This window comes from Calypte anna, chromosome 3 (assembly GCF_003957555.1).
Source record: "Calypte anna isolate BGI_N300 chromosome 3, bCalAnn1_v1.p, whole genome shotgun sequence".
In the NCBI taxonomy this organism is placed as follows: Eukaryota; Metazoa; Chordata; class Aves; order Apodiformes; family Trochilidae; genus Calypte; species Calypte anna.
The window spans coordinates 33,293,310-33,313,476 of NC_044246.1; the positions used below are offsets into that span (position 1 = coordinate 33,293,310).

Here is a 20,167-nt window from a genome sequence, read left to right on the forward strand (position 1 = left end):
ACTAAACACTAAAAAGTAAAACAAAATAAAGCCCGTGACAGTTCTATTCACTTTTAATGTTCATGACAGTCTATTCTATATAAGTTCATTTATAACATAAAGGTTGAAAACTGTCAGGTGTGCAGAGATCCTGCCACAGAGCTCTGGTCACATAAAACTTTCTTTCATCCTGTCTTTTGCAAACTACTGGCTTGCAGGATGTTATATATAAAACTGAAAAAGAAACCTACTTAGCAAGTTCTTCCAGTTTTAACAAAGAACTGAAAAGTTTACAGGAAATAATATATATTCACTTTTTATCTGTCTTGGATTTAGTCAGTAGTATAGTCACAGGAAGAATTCAACTCATGAGTAGTATACTAATAATCTTCCCATGTGAATGGAATAAATCTAATGAATTTTTAATTCAATACAGCTTTATAATTAACATATAATTGGGGCTGTATGTGAATATAAATCTCTCTCTCTCAAAAAAAAACCAACCCACAGACAGCGTGAAGAAGAAACAGAACAGTGCTTCTTTTTTTCCATGCCTACAGAAAAAACCTCTGCCTGCCTGCTCTTCTCTACCACTTGAGTGATCTCTGAGAAACTCGTAATCACTTCCTTTGTTATTTTGCATTAGTGTAGATAAAACTAAACCAACATCTAGTACAGTTAATGGAATCTGGATCAAGTTCTGATATGATAATGAAAACCACATGATACCTCTTAATTCTTTAATTATCTTGATAAAAAACCCTATCCCTTAGAACTAATTATTTGACAAGTGATATAATCACTTTTGGGGCTTCAAACTCTGTGGTACAGAGAAGGGCTTCTACAGCCCTGCAAACTGTGCAGAATCCCCTCACTGTCACCAAAATGGCTTTGCTAAGGCAGAAAGTCCTAGAGATTCAATGTCACATCTTGAGGGAGCACAGAAACCGATTGTTAAAGCATACTGAAGAGAGAGAACACAGTTTATCATTCAGGTTCAAAAAAAAAGTGTGCACATATTAATTAAAAAGATTCAGTATAAGTACACATAAAGCCTACACATAAATTCCTACTCCTGCACCTGACTGCACAGTGCCCCAACAAATAAAATGTCATGTGTGTTCCAACAGTGCCTTAAGTTGAAATGAGAATATTAGTGAATTTGTTAAGAAGATGGACATACAAGAGCAGAAACTATGACTTTTGTTTGGTATCTATAAATATTTTTCCAATTAAAAGAAATGTGGTTTAACAGAACTCAGATACCCTCAGGGAAAGGGCAGGTTAAAAAAGCCTTGTTAGGGAGACAGAGGAAATCACAATGGCATTCAAGACAACAGGGTAATTAAAACCCAAGACATTTCTTTGAAAAATGTTTCCTTAAGCAAGTGTCATACTGCAGAACATCCTGCAAAAAAACTGATTTTTACTGATGGCTGTTCTGCTAGTGTCACTCAAATGTAGAAGACTTCCTACCCATACTCTTCAGACCATCAAGTGTATTAACCTTATTACCTTGTAAACCTGATAAGGCCAAAGGAGTAACTTTCCAAAATTAATTGAACCTATGCTTTTGGAAACTGAAGGACGCTTGAGGATCAATAAAAATTAAATCACAGAACTCCAGTTATGAGAAGGAAATAATTTTATTTCCAAACTGATAATTGTCTCCTGAAGATACAAAAGCATACCGTATGAAAATGGGATTTCACTCAGATGGGCTTAGAGGCGGTGCATCTGAGATGAAAAAATTGTGCATCCAAATGTCAGATTGCTCCTTTAAATCCAGTCAATATAGAATGATTAGACTGTGCTCTTTTAAAATGTATTTAAACAACAAGAATGGAGCTGAATATAGTCCTGAATTGCCAGTTTTCCAGCTGTAGGAGGTTTATGATCCAAACTTGGATCCATGGCTCTTTATAGTTTCTTCATAGCTCTATAATAGTTTAAGTCTGAACTTTAAACCACAGTTCTTCAGAATTTTGTGAGTACTTCAATACTTTAGTTTGTGCCTTAATATTTCCTTTGTGTAACAGTCCTCTTTTGAAAACAGGACTGAGAACCAGATTCAGAACATGGTACAGAAGTTTACCAATGTTCTTTTTCTTTAAATAAAGGTAATCTTTAGAGGGAAGAGGGGAAAGGACACTAAAATGATAAACTAAATTGTCAGTACAAGTTAAGCATACACATCCCCTTTTGCCATTGGGATGGACAGTCGTTTTGTGTTGCAAATGAGTAGACTCATTATGTGCAAAATAAGTGACTCAGTCAAGTGTATGAGCATTTAGCTCCTTTCAATTTTTGCCAAATGACAGTATGTTTCAGTCAGTATGTTTGCTGGTTTTGGGGGGCTTTTTGGGGTTTTTTTGGAAGGTAAATCAAAGGCGAATAGTTTGGCTACATTTCTGCCTTTGGTGAGCCTATCAATGACAAAAATGCATAAAAACTGTTACACATGAAAAAGGTTGTAAGCAGGAAAGAGGAAACATTCAAAGATGATTACTAGTGATTATCTGAAGAAAAATATTTTGAATCTCAAATTGCTAGTGCATTCATAGCTAGAATAATGTCATGACTAGATTTTAAAACACTAAGTGAAAGCACTACTGAGCACAATAGCATTTTCTAACGAATGCTGAACAACAAGAATTTCTGTTGCCTCTTGAAAAAAGCTGATGACATTCATTAATATCTTAAAGGAATCAGAGTCTTACTACATGGATTTAATTAATAGAACTGACACAGGTTAAAACATTCATGTCTTTTTTACATTTAAAAAATATTTATTTCATAAGAAATTCAAGGGGTTCTGTTCTTTCCAGGTTCCTCGATACATTTTAATGAGGTTTTTGCAACAGAACTGACACATTGAAAATGTCATTGGTAAAATTAATGTGGGACTATGTTTATATTCCCAAGTAATAACAGATGGATCAGCAGCTGGCAAACTGAAATTTAAGAAAGTAGCAGCAACAGTGTTCTGGCTCTGCATAACCTTCAATCTAGATATTTTTAGTGGGGCTTTTTTGTTTCTTTTTTCCCCAGCAAGGAAAAAGTACAAACTATTGACCTGCTCCATTATCCACTTTAATATCGAAGGATTTCTTTTCATATATAATATGATAAAAGCTGAAAAGGAATACAAAATAGAACCTACAGATCTGTGACTTTGTTTTTGCAGTTGTATGAAATACCATCACTTTTCAAGTGTAATGGCTAGAAAACATAGATCCCTTACATCATCAATTGAACATCAATTTCTACAACTGGTGCTTGGAATAATGAGTCAGGCAGGCATCCTTGGCATCACTTACTAGTTACATTCAGTGGGACTAAATCCTGTGTTACAATTTACAAAGATTACACTATGTAGCTACAGCAAAGTTCCTCGTGACCTTAAGGAGTTACTTACACACTTCCTGTGGTGGAGCTGCTGTCTGTGAGGAAGGAGCCATTGGTCCTCTCCATCTGCGCGAGCCTGAAAGGCACGGAAAGACCACGGCTTTCAGAGAACATTCTGCACAATTCATACAGAGGCAACGTGGAGATCAAATCTACTTAGGAACAGCTCAGATGTGGCAATCTTGGTTTAAATGAATAGGAATCAACTCCTAAGACTCTATGACAGAAACCTAGATTTTAGAGGACTTCTATGAAAAACTTTTGCTATGATTAACTAATTCTACTTGCCAAAGAGAAAAGAACAAGGATATTTTCTCCAGTATAATTATTACCACGATTCTCACAGTTAAAAGGAAAGGTGTTTTTTCACAGACGGTTTTCTTTTTTTAATTTTCTTATAAAGCTGGACAAGCAAAAGAGGATGAATACTTTTAAAATATAGCACATGCAACATCTGAAATGACACTTGACAAATAAGGTCACACTGTGGACATACAAGTCCTGGAAAGCAATACAAAACCCAGTGTAATTACAGTGAGTCATAGCCTATGGTTCCTCGCTTTGGAAGGAATTAATCTAAAAGGACTGGATTATTATACTGCATCTATAAGGCCATGCAGTTCTTTAAAATCACAGCAGAAATTTTGTGTCAATCGATTTTCTAGGAAAGATACACTTTAAGCACCGAAGATATATACATAAAACTCTAGGAAAACTCAATGCTGTGCATATATATTATACTGCACCAAATACGGGTTTTTCTTCTCAAGATATCTTAGTTTCAAACAGCTTTTTGCCAGCGTGTTATGCATTAATATAGACATTTTTAAATTTCATTTTGAAAGCAGTGATCAAGGCTCTAAAGTAGTAGGGACCCTGGTGTCATTACCACAGAGCAAGCTTGCCCATTTATACATTTGTTATTATTCCTCAGGGTTGGAGGATAAATGAAAGCACACAGAGGATGCAGTTGTCTTGATCACCTTGGGACACTATGGCTGGAGAGAGATGTTGTGCTCCAATACCTCCCCAGGAAGGAAGAACAAGCTCCTAAGTGGCTCTGATCATCTCTGAGCCTTCCAAACAGAGCTATTCCACAGTAACATGTTCACAAGTCATCTTTGTAATGCTGCTCAGCATCTTTAAGTCTTTGATGAAACATAATTGTCTAAATCAATGTCTGTAGGTCCGTTGTCATTTAGGGAAATGGTACAAACCCCAGCATTTTTCAGAGAGGAGAGCCTGCCCTGAATCTTTTAGCAACCAACAGGCATCCCAACTTAGAAATGGAGATTCTACCATCATCATGGTTTTGATCTCCATCACTTAGTGAGGATTTGCTTGGAATAGGATATGGAAACAGAAAATAGCCCTGATCAGGGAGGAGAGGAAGATAGAAAAAGCACTGTAGATTTGCAAATGCTGCTTCAAGGCAGCATAGAATCTGAAAGCTGAGAAAGGGAATTATAACCAACTCAGATGTGACACAGCACAACAAAATGGGGAGAGAGTACTTGATTACAGGTAGGGGACGTTGCTGACGGAAAACTCAGGCTTGAATGTTCTTCCATCAGTGACAATATTTTAAGGTCTAATATACTCTTTCTGCAGGCCACAGTCTAGGGAAGCCTTGATAATATTTCTTAAGAGAATCTTAGCTGAAAACATCAGGACAATAATATGTATTTACTAGTTTATGAGAACTAAGCAGAATAATAGATACAACTAGAAAGCACAGAATTGAAGTTATAGGAAAGCTACAGAATTAGGTTTCCCATTTTTATAGATTTTTTTATGACTAGTGGAAAAAATACCTTAAACATTTTAGATGTTACTTATATAGTAATTAATATTTCTTTTGAGGTTTGTCATTTTGCTAACCTAAATCTGCTTTGTACCCTGACTGAGCCCTGAACAGTGCGTGGTCCACCTTTAGTAAGTCAAATCCAGAGCAGAACTGGTAAAAACTGAGAGGACAGGGAAAACAGGTATTGCACCTAGGATCCTTCATGTGAGTACAGAGTTCAAGCTTCATGTGGGCACAGAAAGCCACAGTATTGTAGTACTAGAGGCTGAAAAAAGGGATAGGGAGACCTGAAATCATTGCACCTTTCTAGAGAAGTCCAATTTATTTGCCCCATGGATTTTAATTGATTACAGCATGGCCTAAGTTATAGATTCAAAGAAATGCTTTGTGATTCATTTGAATGACAGATGACAAATAATCGAAAAGTGCTACAGTATTTCCCTTGACAGTGTACTATGCTACTAATGAAGGGTGAAAATATTCATTGTTAGGGAAAAAAAAGTGTTGAGGCTGATAGTAAATAATCATTCAGCAGTTCCTGCCCTATTTTCCCTTGCCGCAAAGACTGTTTATTTAACAAACAGCTTTGATGCTTTCTTATGGTTCCCACAAATAAGAATGCAGTTAACTTACACATAAGCTCTGAAAATTTGTTCAAAAACCTGGAAGAGTTAACATAATTTATAAGTTGTGGAGATCAGATACAACAATAACATTTTTTTGCACAAAGCAAAACCAAGTCAGTTTGCACGATAATATGGATCAGTTTCTCTGTTTCCTAAAAATACTTTGGTGTTACTTTTTTTGAGAGAGCACCTCTGAATAGCTCCTAGCCTACTCTGAATGTACAGAGTTCAACAAAACACAGAAGCACCAAGATAGACTTGGCATAAAAGAGATTTTATAATGACAAGACTAAGGTGACCCCATAAAAACCAGAATACACAACATCTGTAGTTATTATATGCTATACTAAAAGTCAATAGTAATGGACGCTGTCAGTGTAATATATAAGAAAATTATAACCTGGGCCTAAAATCCTACAGGGAAAAATTATATATCCATATAAAATGGATATATAAATATCCAAAATACATATATGGATATATATGTAAAATATATCCAACGAGTTCAGTGTATTTCAAAGGTTAAAAATGAACAAACAAAAGAAAACCAGCACATTTTAGAATAATGCACAGTAATTCTGCAAGAGTTTTCATTCTGTGCGCCAACAATAGATTTAATGCATTTATTTTACATTTAATATGACTGTATTCAGAAGCTGGTGATTTAGAAACACTTGACATATTTGTGAGTACAAAGAATTGTATCTTTTTAATAAATAATGTCTAGCCAGTAGAGTATATTAAAATCTGCAGGAATTAATCACAAAATGCAATGTACTGCTGAGAAAGTGTGCATGTCTTACCTAGTAGCATACTGCTCTATCCTGGAGTGTGTGTCATCATGAAACAGCTGTGGAGACTGGGAAGGACTTGATTAAAAAATAAATAAAAAAAATTAGTGGTGTCTAAAGCAATTAGTAATATAAACATTATTTTTAAAGTAAGTTAGACTGACGAGAAATAAGTACACAATATTGTTCAGGGGGTTATTGCTTTGGGTCAGGCATGCCCTGTAGCTCATGCCCATCAGATTAGTAACATCTGACTTAAAGAAACCAACTGGTATACTAAGCTTTACAGACAAAGGGGTTCTCTATACTCACTCATATTGCTCTGGCCACATACTGATGAGAGTGATAGGACTGTAAGGAAGGAAAAAAAAAAAAAAAAAAAAGAGGTGAGAAAAAGAAACCGTGAAACAAACACTTCATTGGCATTTAAGCAAGAGAAAGCTTGGGAAACATATATTTTAACCAGCAACCCACCCAGATTATTTGAATCAGCAACTATTGATGCAGAGAGGAGACCGCAATAGATAATGCCATGAATCATGAAGAGACAGCAGGCTGACTTAATTTTGTTAAATTAAAACTAAATGTGTTAAAAAATACCAAATCAGTGCTATTGATTGAACTGCAGTTTGTAAACCATTATCAACTCATTTAAATTCTGCTCAAGTGCTGTGCTTTCCTTTAAACGTAACTAAAAAATATAGTTACAAAAACATATCGGAGGAAAAACTCCCATGCACACCAACAAAAACCCCTCAATAAACCAAAGTTATCAATGCTTATTTTCCTGCTGCATAAAAATAAACAAAAGTAAACTCATGTCGTACACATTTTATTGCATTCTGACACTTGAGTAACTATTTAGGTTTTTAATTTATTTTTTATTTAAGAGAATGTATTACTGTGTTTTGCCACCTGGAGGGGAGACCAACAGTTCCCTTAGTACAATTCTGGCAATTTATGTCTGCATTTCCCAAAAAAACTGGTACCAAGAGCTTCATCCTGGACCTGTGATCATGGTTTTTGACATTCCAGTTCCTGGTGCCAGTGGCAATCTTTTATTACATCACAGCTTTCTCGTGGTGTTGGTGGCAACTGAAGTGAATAAGATTTTAACGACTTTGCTGCTTTCTTAGAAGCCAGGCCATCAATAATGCCAATTTTTAGCTTATTTCCTCCCGCCTCTCAAATCACTAGAGAGCAGGGTTTGTTTGCTTATTGTAAATCAAATGCACAATTCTTTGGTCATGAAAACAGAATGTGGACAATGGCACTGGGCTGTCACACGCAAGCAGAGCACTTGAAGCTTCATATTTGTTGTTGCTAGCTAAGCAGTTCTGTGTTCAGACAACACAGTAGGTACTGCAGACACCAAGATTTCAAGAGAGTCAATCCATGTAAATACTCCTAGCACCCTGTTGACACACCTTAATTTTACTCTTTTAAGACTGGATTTTGCTGACAACTAGCAAGTAAGTAAATAAAGTGGAATATTTTAAATAAAGTGGAATATTTCTGCTGGCACCATAAGCAATACTGTGGAGAGACACTGAGAGTGCTCTCTTCTATTAGGTCACTTATATTTCTGAAGGCTGCAGGAACTTGATTAGCGGGGAGATTCTTACTCCAGGGACTTTGAGATAACCAAGTTAAGTACTGCAGTTCCAAAAGCCCAGTCTCCCCAAAGCTACACAACTAGCTGCAAAACAGCCATTAAGCTCCCTCCAACATTATTTCCTGAAGTCCATGACTTCATGAGAAAAAGCTTTAAAAAAAATCAAAGTATAAGGTATGTCATTTTTTTTCCCCAAAACCAAGTAAGACCTGCATATGATGTAAAACAACTCATAGAAAATAATACAGCTCAAGGCTCTATAACTGCTGGGAATTATTTTTCAGATTTCACTATTTTGTTTAAATAGTATAGGCCAGTGACACCAGGAAGAACTGTTCTATAACCAAACTTACGTCTCCAGGTTGTCACCCTCCAATACTGTTTGCACAGGCAGGTAGCCAAGTCGGGGATGCTTTGCAAAATACTTCTTTGACCGGAACTTATTCTTCAGCACCTTCGTGAAGTCCCGTACATCTTCCCCAGATGTTGTCTTAAAAAGTTACAAGAAATTGAATTAAACATTGCTACAAAGCATTGAGATTGCTATGCTGTTACTGTCCTGTAACTTAAAAATGTTAATGATGTTAAAATGGTCTTTTTAGCATCCTGAAATATGGTAGCATAATAACAGTAACACATCTACAAACACATCTAACTTTCAGGAAAAAGAAAAAGGCAAATCAAGTTTGCCAGATCTAAGGAGCTATTCTCAGTGACTGAAAGAAATCTTGACAGTGTTCTCATACACATGAAGCTTGTGACTCACCCCACAGGCAGAAAAACTTTGTAATGATTCTGCTGAAAAAATAGAGTTATTAGTAATAGCCTTGGTAAAAAAACAAAAAACCAAAACCAACCAAACAAAAACAAGCAAATAAAAAAACCCCACTAACACAGCCATTAATAATCACGAAGTCCAACAAAATAGTCACTGCCTCCCATTCTATTCTGTTGTTTTCTATTTGGAAAACTTTACCACAAGATGGGAGTAATGCATGGTAAGCCATTCCCTGATGCAATGGCAAACTTTTCCATAAGCATTTTCTCAAGTTACCTGATCTCTTTCTACAGGTTTTTGCCACTGACTGTATCAGTCCAGGGTCAAAAAAACCCACATATGAATTAAGAGCCATTGTACAGGCACCGTTCCAAGTCTCAGCCAGGGTCAGTTTTGCTAAAAACAATTAATGCCTGAAATAACATACAGACTGATAGAGCTGCCTCTTTACTACTGCAGGAGCAGACTAGTACAAAAATTCTTCAAAATATTCTTCAGGTCTAAATTCATGTTATAATCTGCAACTCCCACCATTCACCAGCATTTTTTAACTAGTCCCCATCAATGCAGCCTCATCCAAAACTGACAACTGTTTAGCCCCATCCCTCAGCCCCACATTAAAATAATTATGTTCTTTAGAACAGACTTAAAACTGATGCAACTGCTTTAAAAAAAACAGTTTAAATGGAAATAGTCGGAGCAAGAATGGGAGCACTGCTTTGGTAATACTACTCAATTTCTGCTACAAAAGCAGCGGTAAAACATACAAGCATAAAATACAAGGTGAAAACAGCAATAATGATCTGCAGGAAGAAGCAATAGCATATGCTAAGCCTTTAATATGTATGTGCCTACAGATTGTACTGAGTACTTTTAAGCAGAACAGTTCTCATGATATGTAGCAGATACAATTAAGCATTTCCTCTTGTAACTGCAGTGAAGAAAACGTGGCCATTCACTTCCTGCAGTGGTTTCTACAGATTCCTAGAGCAAACCTTGTAACAAACTAGGGATTGTATTTTTGTGTCCTCTGCTTTGGGAAAAGGCCTGTTAACATAAAAAGATGCCAAAGAGGATGGATAATCACAGAGGAAAGAGACTGAAAAGGTTTCTGGTTTTGAAAGGTTTTTCCATTATGTACTATAGAGACCTATAAATGGGTCAGGCCAACTATTATCTGATTTTAGTCTGTCATCAAAACACTTCCCTATTCACCTATGTTTTTTAATGTATGTGTTAATATATGTAGTTACAAACTCTGAAAAGCAGATCAGATGAGCAATAAAAACAGCAGATAATCAAACATGTTGGTACGAGTTTCTCATATTTGGTTTTAACAAGTAACAACAAACTGGGTAAATTTGGGTCTAAGAGGTGTTTGTAGCCCCAAATTTTAGCACAGGTAAATTCAAGGAAGGCTCACAAAACCATAGTCGAGAAGCATCTGCTCCAATCACTGCATGATTCAAACCAGGAATGTGAGGCAGCCCAAAGTGCTGCTTGTTCTCCATGCAACAGTAACTCCAGCAGATGGAACTCTGTCTCAGGGCCAAGGAATGAGAGTTTTAGTACCTACACATTGCAGAAGTAAATGCCTACTGAGCTGCCAAACTTTTTCTCTGGCGTATTCTTTATTTGATATGACAGCCTGGCCCAGTTTCTTAGAACTGCTTATATGACTGTGTCCTGACTGAGGACAATAAATTCTTCCCAGAGAGATTTGAGTAGATTTGGAAGAACTGTTTTACTTTACACACAGCCAATATGCAACTCTTACAATTTGTTTTGTTTTGTTTTTCACACGTAACTCTACTACACAATCCAATCCCAAATCATGCTAAGACAGATGTCCTATAAAATTTTACATTTGAAAATGAATAGCCAGGCACTGTTGTGTAGAGTCAATGAAACCAAGATTTAATTTCAAGAGTAAATAACATACCTCAAAATTTAACAAATTAAGTTGCAAAAGGGCAGTAGATCATACAAACCCAACCACCCAAGCAACTATGAGAGTGAGATCTAGAGGAAAGTACAGTGCTCAGCTACTAGGTATCAAAGACTATGCTGAACAGATCACTACTCTTTTCAAGGCAATGAAAAATCTTTGAACTCCACAGCTGGAAGTGATGTTCTGAATGTGAAATAGCCAAATTCAACCATTCTTGCTTTTTTCATCTTCCCCACAGAATAATTACATTTTGATGACAGTGAAGCAGCATGTTTGGTGCACTGATAAGCATGTCAAGATGAAAACACCAACTTACTTCTGTCAGTTTGTTGGTTATAAAACAATGAGGCTGCTTAATATTCAGGAATGTATCTGTTTTCTCTGGATATCAGTAGCAATTAAATTTTCAGATGACTTACCTAGAGAAGTCTTGACAGGCACTATTGCAGATAAGCTTTGTCGTGCCTGGAAAAAAATTCCTGTCTAGGGTGAACTATCATTCAACGAATAATTTCTGATTTCTTGCCTATCATGTTCTGAGTTCTTCCAGGCAAATAAAATTTTGGTCATCTGGAAGATGAAGGAGCTAACCTTTGCTGCCATCATTTTGTACAGAAAAGCTACAAATGGCACAATAAAGAGCTGTAAACCAGGTGAGTGTGGTGGTACAGAGCTACAAAAATAGATTATACTTTCATTGTGATCAGGAAGTAAAACAACTTGCAATGAGAAAATTCTCAGAACTGCTGATTTGATATTCAAACATTACCTCAGAAAAGCTGCTTTTAAGGTTTTACTATGGAATTTAGCAGTTGTGAAGTGTAAACAGTTTGCAGAAAGAAAATTGCTGCAAGTAACTCTTTCCATCTGAAATTCAAAGGACATATTGATAAAGAAATCCCCATTAATAGAACACAATCATAGAGTCATAGAATCTTTCAGGCTAGTAAAGACCCTTGGGATCATCAAGTCCAGCCATCATCCCTATTCTACAAAGTTTTCACCTAAACCATATCCCCCAACACTACATCTAAACCACAAGGACCACTACTGAGAGAACTTTCATCTTCCCAAAAGCTAAAAATAAATCATGGAGGTACTTCTGTAAGAGTACTCATGAATTAGACGCCAGGAAAATCTTACAAAAATTTCACATATCTCTGTAAAATTCTATTTTAAAAATTCTGCTTCTATATCTTTGTAGAGAAAAGACTAAAAAAGGTGAAAAAACAATGTTCTCAGTTCCTTATCTCACTCGTCTCTAAATACCATACGAAAGAAAAAAAGACATAACTGAAGTCATTATTATAAAATTCTGCATTTCCAGCATCAAGAAAACTAAACTGCAAGATAAGATGAACACTAAATGGCATATGGTTTCGGATGCAAAACCTACACACTGCTAACTATCTGGTGTAAGTAGCCCTATTCTGAATTTATGAAGCAATTCTTAGCAGATGAAAATATTTCAAAACTTATTAAAATTGTCCCCTTGCAAGTTTAATTTTAAAATGTGTCTCTTTAACCTATTCTCCAAATTATTTTAAACTTAGGTAAAAGTAACAGCTTCTGAGAAATACCTTCATATCCTAGACTGAAATGCTTACCTGAAAACAATTAAAAGGTCTTCCCTTCACCTGCGACTAAGCTCCAGTTCTAAATGCCAGCTTTATTAACCAGGGATGATTAATGATGGTTTTCTTGATATTAATGTATTAAACATACAGTAACAGTGAGGAAGAGAAGCTAGATTTTATTAATGCACTTTGACAAATATATGTATGTACACTTTGCTTTGCTACATCTGCCACAAAATTTAACATCAACAGCCTTTGAATTTGGTTGAAAATGTAGAACAGATGCACTCTTCCTATTCAGGCTATCTGTACCATAATAAAATGGAAACTAAGGAGTCATTTATTAGCCTTTGGTATCTTTTTATTCATTTTTTAAAAATTTTTATTTCCAGACCTAGTTCTTTTGTATTTCTTGGGCATTATTCCATTTAAGCATTTACTAACTTACTGCAGATAATTTTGCAGTTCTGACTATTATATACTGAATTAAATGAGTTTGTAGAGGGGCTTAACAGCCAATTAGTACACCAGCCACAGTGCATTATTACAACTAGTAATGATAAATGACTGGATTCTTTTTGTGCAATGAATTCTTTATTCCTGACCTAATTCAAATCAGATTACTTAAAAGGGGCTGCATGTAGGTACTGATTATGCAATTCAAACAGGCATATAAGAAGTCTGTTCATATAATGAGTCATTTCTTTTTACAGAAATGAACTTTAGCAGAGTGTACTTACAGTGGACCCAAGAAAAATTTCACCTTCCATATTAAGCTTTGAAATTAAGGGGACTTTCATGCTGGACTCTAATGTTAAGTGTCACCTAAATTGCATCCCATCTCTTTCATTCTGCTCTACTTTAAACTGCTCCATTTTTCTTCCTTTACTTCCTACACACTTGCTTTCCTTCATTCACTTTAATCAAGAATGTCATCTTATTCCCTTTATTGTCCCACAGTGGATGCACCTCACTCCTCCCACATTTCGTAGGAAAAAAGGACCTTGTTTTTGCACTTAATCTTGCTTTAAAACTATACTAATTTTTTCAGTGGGAACAGGAACCTTCATTATAACACAAGCTGTCCATAGTCCCAGGAACAGTGGGGATTCCAGCCATTTCTAGAATATATTTTTCTGTATGACAGTCTTCACTGGTAAATCAAATGGCTCACAGTTACAGAGTGGTTTTTTGTTTAACAAGAACTGGTAACTTCTCTCAGTTATGAAATCTGTCAACTCAGACAAAACCCAGAATTTCTCAGGAACATACCTATCTCAGAAACAAATCCTATTCTAGGGGCAGTATCATATCCCGTATTATATGTAATCCATTTCTTTCCTCTCATACTTTCAAATATATTTGAAGGGAAGGGCAAGGAAGGGTATCTTATTCTGTAGACTGATAGCATTATCTGTTTTGTCACACCTTACATCTTAATTTCTGATTTTTCTGTATATTACAGGAATTTAAGAAAATCTCTGTTCTATGACTGTGATATAAAGACGAGATTTGAGAGAACTTCATAAGGAAAAAAAATGTAAGAAAAATACATCTCAAACAGGTTCAGATTGCCTGGGTTACACTGGCTAAGGACAAAAGCAAGCAATCAGTGTCACCATATTTTAATAATGTCTAATAAAGGAAAGAAAACACTGTAGACCTCCAGATCATAACTGTTGTAAGTCATGTGAGTATAGGCAAAACTGGACATATGTCATACCATGAAAATAATATAAAACAAAGCCACAAAATTACCTAGTTGTGACAAATAACTTTTTAAAAAGGAATTAAAATTCAACCCAAACCAATTTTAAACACTAAACATTCTCAGAATAACCACCAGGATTCAGAAAAGTACAGAATTTTTTTTTTATCAGATACACCAACAGCTGGTAATATATTAAGACTTCTTTTTACTTTTATATTGTTATGCAAATAAGAATACTAAATATTAGCATAGTCTTTTCTGTACCTTGGAACCTGCTATGATATCTCATCATGTCCAGATACCTGACCTGCAGAGCATGGCCTAAATCCTAACTTGATATCTTTTTGTATAGACTCTCCAGCTGCAACTATTAAAAAAAAATATTAATTCTTGAAGATTGGTTGATTGATTTTAGTTTTCTTTTTCTTAATTCTTATGACTAACCTACAAATCAGGCATGCGTTTTTCAAACAATATAGAGTTAATAGCTTTTGGGATAAATGAGTATTATCTATCTGTAGATAGATGTCCTCACATTAAGGGTCAATGAAATTGCTAAATTGGGCAACTGGTCACTTAATACAGATAAAAATCCCAATAACAACCAAATAATTTCAAAAAGAAGAAATCAAAACCACAGAAAGCCACATGATTGAAAACAGAGACTTTCTGATGGGAAAAAAATCCTGTTGAACAACTAAAGTAACAAGCCAAGCAATACTCTGAATTATGCAAAGGACAATTCTATGCCCAGGAGGCAGTACAGGTGAAAGATCATTTTGTACATCTTCAATGTCAATAAGAAAGTATTAGACTTTATGTCAAGAAACACATCAAATCTGTATCTAAAGCTGATAATGAATCTATATTGCTGAGAAATGTTATAGACTAGTTTTATTTGACACAGTAAATTTTACATAAAATTATGTATTTTGCATATGCAATGTTTCCCCCTTCCTCCCCAATATCTGCTGTAGTTTCAAAACATAGCCCTTAAACAGCCAATAAGTATCTTCAGAAGGTCAGAAGGGAAAAGAGGAGGTAGAAAGAGAAGACCAGTGATATCATATAACAAACATTAGAATTGTCTGAAAAACAATAAATCTGCTTCAAAAACTTTCTTCAGAATGTAGCCTGGCACATCAGTTTATCAACCAGATCTTAACATTAGGTTATAGAATTAAAGAAAATAAATAAATTAATGGATTCTAGTGATACTAGAAAAAAACAGTACTTAGTAGAATTTTGATTCTGGTATAGGAGACACATTGGATGAAAAAGAGGGGGAAAACACGGGAAATAAGACCAACTACTGCAGCAAAAGACATTCAAATAACTCAGTGATTTTTTGGTAATAAAAGAACTCCCATAACCTTGTAACTCTGGTGGAAATCAGCTCTATTCCACCAGTTCTAGTTACAATTGGTTCTGAATTTGTTTTGCTGAGTGCACAGACATTTCACTCCTGTTGCTTAAGTTACATACCAATCATCCTATTAATTTGTGACTGAGTTAAAATTCTGAAGAATACAAACAATTATCAGATTAGAAAAAGTGGAAGTGGTATTTGTGTGGTGGAAGTTACCCACCCCTCTACTTTAAATCTCCTAGAAACTTCCTTAGAAAAACATGTTTGAAATTTCATTAGAAAAATAGTGTGCTGTAAAAAAATTTATGGTAGCTTTGCAGGTAAGCCTCTTACACCATTTTTGGTTAGAAACTGTCAAGTCTGTTTATTTTTTTCCCAGCTACACATCAATTTTTATATATCCCAGTAAACAGTAATTACTCAGGGAAATAAAACATGACATATTTCCAACCTCATTTTCATGAAGCATGAAAACTGTTGGACCTGAAAGCAAAGATCACACACCTATAAAAAAATATTAGTGTATTTCTAGAACGTTACATATTTTTTACTATACTATAGAAATAGTAAAGTGAGTGCCTCTCCTCTCACATATTCTCACCCTTATAGTGTGTGCACATGTGCAAGAATACAAGTATTGCAATTATATTTGACATTCCAGCTTTGTTTTCATCAAGAGAAAGAGTGAAGGTCAAGTTCTCCCAAAGGTTGATACTTCTACAGAATTCAAACACAACCCAGATATAATCAGCAGCACTAGCAAAGTGTCTGAAGACTTCCAAAGAGTAAGGCTGGAAGACATATCCTACTAGACATATGAGAAAGAAATCCTAGCAGGTTATCTAAGTGACCAGACTATGAAAACATTTAGACCTCAAATAATGCAAAAAAAGTCCCTTAGGAACAGTCAGTAAATTGGTACTCACAGGTATACAATACTCCACCATTGGGTAATGCAACTTATGTCCCTTTGCTGTACGGCCAGAAAAGAAACAGCTCTGACAGACATCATAGTTGAAATGTTTTAAGCTCCGGTACCTATGGGGACATTAAACAAAACAATTAGAGCTTTAGCTTTAATATTTATGTGTCATTAACCTCACGGGCCAATTACTCTCTGAAATGGTGTCACGTGCTTTCCAGCAGCAGCAACACAAGGACATGATGAGTGTGTCAGGTTTAGCTTAGAAAGCTCTTTGAAGTGCAGAGGTGTGGGTGACCAGGACATGGCACAACCAACACTCGCCAGGGTTGCAGACAGAGAGGCACTGGTGCCACTGCAGAAGCTCCATGGGACACAGGAAAGCCACAGCCCTCTTAGTCCCCTGGCACAGCCTTCCTATAACCAGAGGAGTCACATCATTGAGCACATAAAAGAAATTTCTGCCTCCTTTAACCATATAGAGAGCCAGTATCAATCATCTGTTGCTCAAGTTCTTACAGGCATCAACTTCATAAAGAGGATGAAACTGGCTTAAAACTGTATTGCTATAGGTTTTCTTTTCCTCTCTTTTGTATTCAGAAGGCCTCTCAGAGGAAAAAAAAAAAACAAACACATTTATAAACCTGACTGGGTTACCTTTATGTTTTTACATTTATCATTTAGATTAAATATCTTTATACCGTTTTGATACTCAAGCTCTAAATATTTTTCAGAAAAAAAACCAACCTCCTGAGAACTCGTTAATTATAAAAATAATATAAACTTGAATTAAAAAATCAAATTATTTACTTCTGGGGTTTTAAAAAGCATGTATAGGTATAAAAAAGGTAGCAAACATACAGTATCCCTTGTATTAAATGCAGCCACAGTATCCCTTGTATTAAATGCAGCCACAATGTTTTGGGTTTTTTTGACTAAAGCTGACTAAAGTAAAAATACAACTCCAGATTCTGCCCCATGATTTTTATGGTATGGTTGTTCTGACTGGATGAGGTTATATCAATTGTATGAAAATAAAATTAACTAACTGAACAAAACTGAATAGCTATGGAATAGTTAAAGTTTAAATTAAATTGCTTCCTGAGAGCAGTTTTCAGTACGGATCCACATCTTTCCCCTGCTGAGTTTTATGTTTTGTTTTGCAAGACAATGTGTCTATAAATGTAAAGGTTCACATTCAAGGACTTTGGGGCAACTTTTTCTAAACTTTACTCAGTCTGTGTATTAAATGGCCACATTTACCTTCTGCTTAGATGTTATATGCTTTTGTTGTTGCAGATATCTAACTTCATTGTAGAAATTATTTAGAATGAGACATTCTTTTATCTTCCTTTCTCTTTTTTCATATCTCTATACCCTCCTGCTCCACACAAAGTATTTCAGTATAGATAAAATTAATCAGACTCAATTTAGGCATTTGAAATATATCCAGATTGAAGCTTTGTCACCCTACACTCCCACAAGAGTTAATTGAAAAAAATTGGAGCATTTAGGGGAATTTCATCTCCACTTTACATGGACAATGAAGTTTGATGAGATTATTTGTGGAAGTACTGACATATCTGTATTTATAATAAAAGAGGGTTGCTAGCTCAAACTTACAACACTGACTGAATGAAGCATGCCTAAAGGTAGATGAGACAAATTGGGCCTTAGTATTCATACTATTATCCTTTATAACAACATAAAGGAGAAATTGAAAGCATGGGAAACAAAACTGACTGATCTGCCTAGATACATGAAGTCTTAGAATCACTTCCCAGAAAGACTGATTTGATATAATTCCTAAAAATTACCACAGCATAGAAAAAATCCAGGTATGGTTAGCTCTAGTCCCTACTTTTTTTGTTTGGGTTTTTTTTGACCCTATTATACAGTGGAGCAAGCAATTCACAAGTGCATGTTGTTTGTTGCAATATTCACTAACGGTACCAACTATCTCATGTGCCATGCTGCTAATTCATAATAAAATCATTCAATTTAAGAGGACAATATGGAAAATATCCCTGGGGTCATATTTTTCTTTCAGAATTCACAGCTTCCTTTGGACAGATGAAAGTTAGATTATGTTTGATTCTTTACACAAGAATTGAGTCCCATCACAGCAATATACCCATGTGTGTACTATGCAAGGAAAGACTGTTGTTGAAGAGTGTTTAATATTTCCTGGCATGAACTAGTTTCCCAAGCCTTACATAGGAGGGCAGACAGGCAGCCCAGTGTTCTTGCTTTACTGATCAGCTCCTTTTGATCCCATGCTTAGAGAACACATGGAGTTCATTTATACTTCAGTTGCCACTGACTGGATCCACCAATGCCAAAAAACCCGATGACAGCCCACACAGCTGTCAGTCACAGGACCATTTGCTGAATGAATGAATGAAGTACCATTTGAAGACTGGTACTGCAGGTCTCAGAAATGCACTGGCACAGCTGTACAGAAAGAGCTGTACTTGTTGGAAATGTGGATATTTTCAATGAAACCTTGCACCCAACTCCCCTCCTCTTACCTAAACCCAACAATTGGACACTCTTTACAGATGTTGCACTTGGCCTGATGTTTTGCTGTTTCTGCAGCTGCCACACGGTGTAGCACTGGTAGCCATACCATAGACTGAGGCTCTAAATGCATCCAATCTATAAATTGCTTTACAGTTATTTCTGGTTTATTGTGATTCTGTGGAGAGAAAAAAAGAAAGAAAAAAACACAACAATGCATCCAAATAAAAATGTCATCCAGAACATACACAAGCAGATTTTCCTTAAAATTCAAGTCAAAAAACCCCACAAATTATGTCAATACTTTCCATGCCAGGTTAATGTAAGAACAGTTACAGGGTACAAGAAACAGCCTCAAATAAAACACAAAAAAAAGAAAATAATTTAGTCTGTAAAAATATAAAGCATTAAACAGCTCTGATAGAGAAGACACGTCGTAGCCAAGATGAAGTAATGCAGTCTATATTAAAACTATCTTTGAACTGGAAGAACCTGAGAAAGAAGTAAGGGAGTATGAAATGGAATCATGTAAATAATGAGAATGAGATGTGTCACTTGTAGGTAGACACTGAAAGAATATAGCAGAGCTAAAGCATTAGTATGATCATTTTAATAAGCAAACATACATGCTTCCACATGCTGTCTAAGTTGTAACCACCAGAGGAGCCTGGCTGTAAAGGTATTACACTCATCAACTTTGTCAGCAACATGAACAAATACCTTTCTGAGCTCACTGAAAGTAATACAACCTAACTTAAACTGAAAGTTATTCTTAAATGGTAACTTATGAGGAGAAGCACAGACTTGGCACCTTAAACTGTTCATAGTTCAAGTCAATTTTCACCAGTAAGAGGGAGCAGCATGGGAAAAAAAGGAATAATATGCTTTCACCGCCAGCAAAATACTTGTTTTTCACTAGGCTGAAATAACCTTGTCATGCAGCTGCACACTTTCTGTCTGCATTCTTAATGACCAGGGACTGAACTTGAGCTATTTCTGTGAGACAAAGGATGCAACCTCACCATCGGTATAATAATACACCAAATATTTAAACACTTCCTTGCTAGTCCATGTGGGAGATGGGGAAGATTCTTGATGGACATAGAGATCATT

At 35.7% G+C, this 20,167-nt stretch overlaps 1 protein-coding gene across 1 annotated transcript in view; it reads right to left on the minus strand.

The window, feature by feature from the left end:
* Positions 1-20,167, minus strand: part of UTRN (utrophin) — a 352,138-nt gene that overhangs the window by 17,028 nt on the left and 314,943 nt on the right. The window contains exons 65-70 of the mRNA XM_030446581.1: positions 19,066-19,232; positions 16,539-16,650; positions 8,580-8,716; positions 6,924-6,962; positions 6,624-6,689; positions 3,398-3,463 (exon numbers count right to left, since the gene is read on the minus strand). Coding sequence (XP_030302441.1) covers positions 3,398-3,463; positions 6,624-6,689; positions 6,924-6,962; positions 8,580-8,716; positions 16,539-16,650; positions 19,066-19,232 — 587 coding nt within the window. The remainder of the gene's footprint in view (positions 1-3,397; positions 3,464-6,623; positions 6,690-6,923; positions 6,963-8,579; positions 8,717-16,538; positions 16,651-19,065; positions 19,233-20,167) is intronic.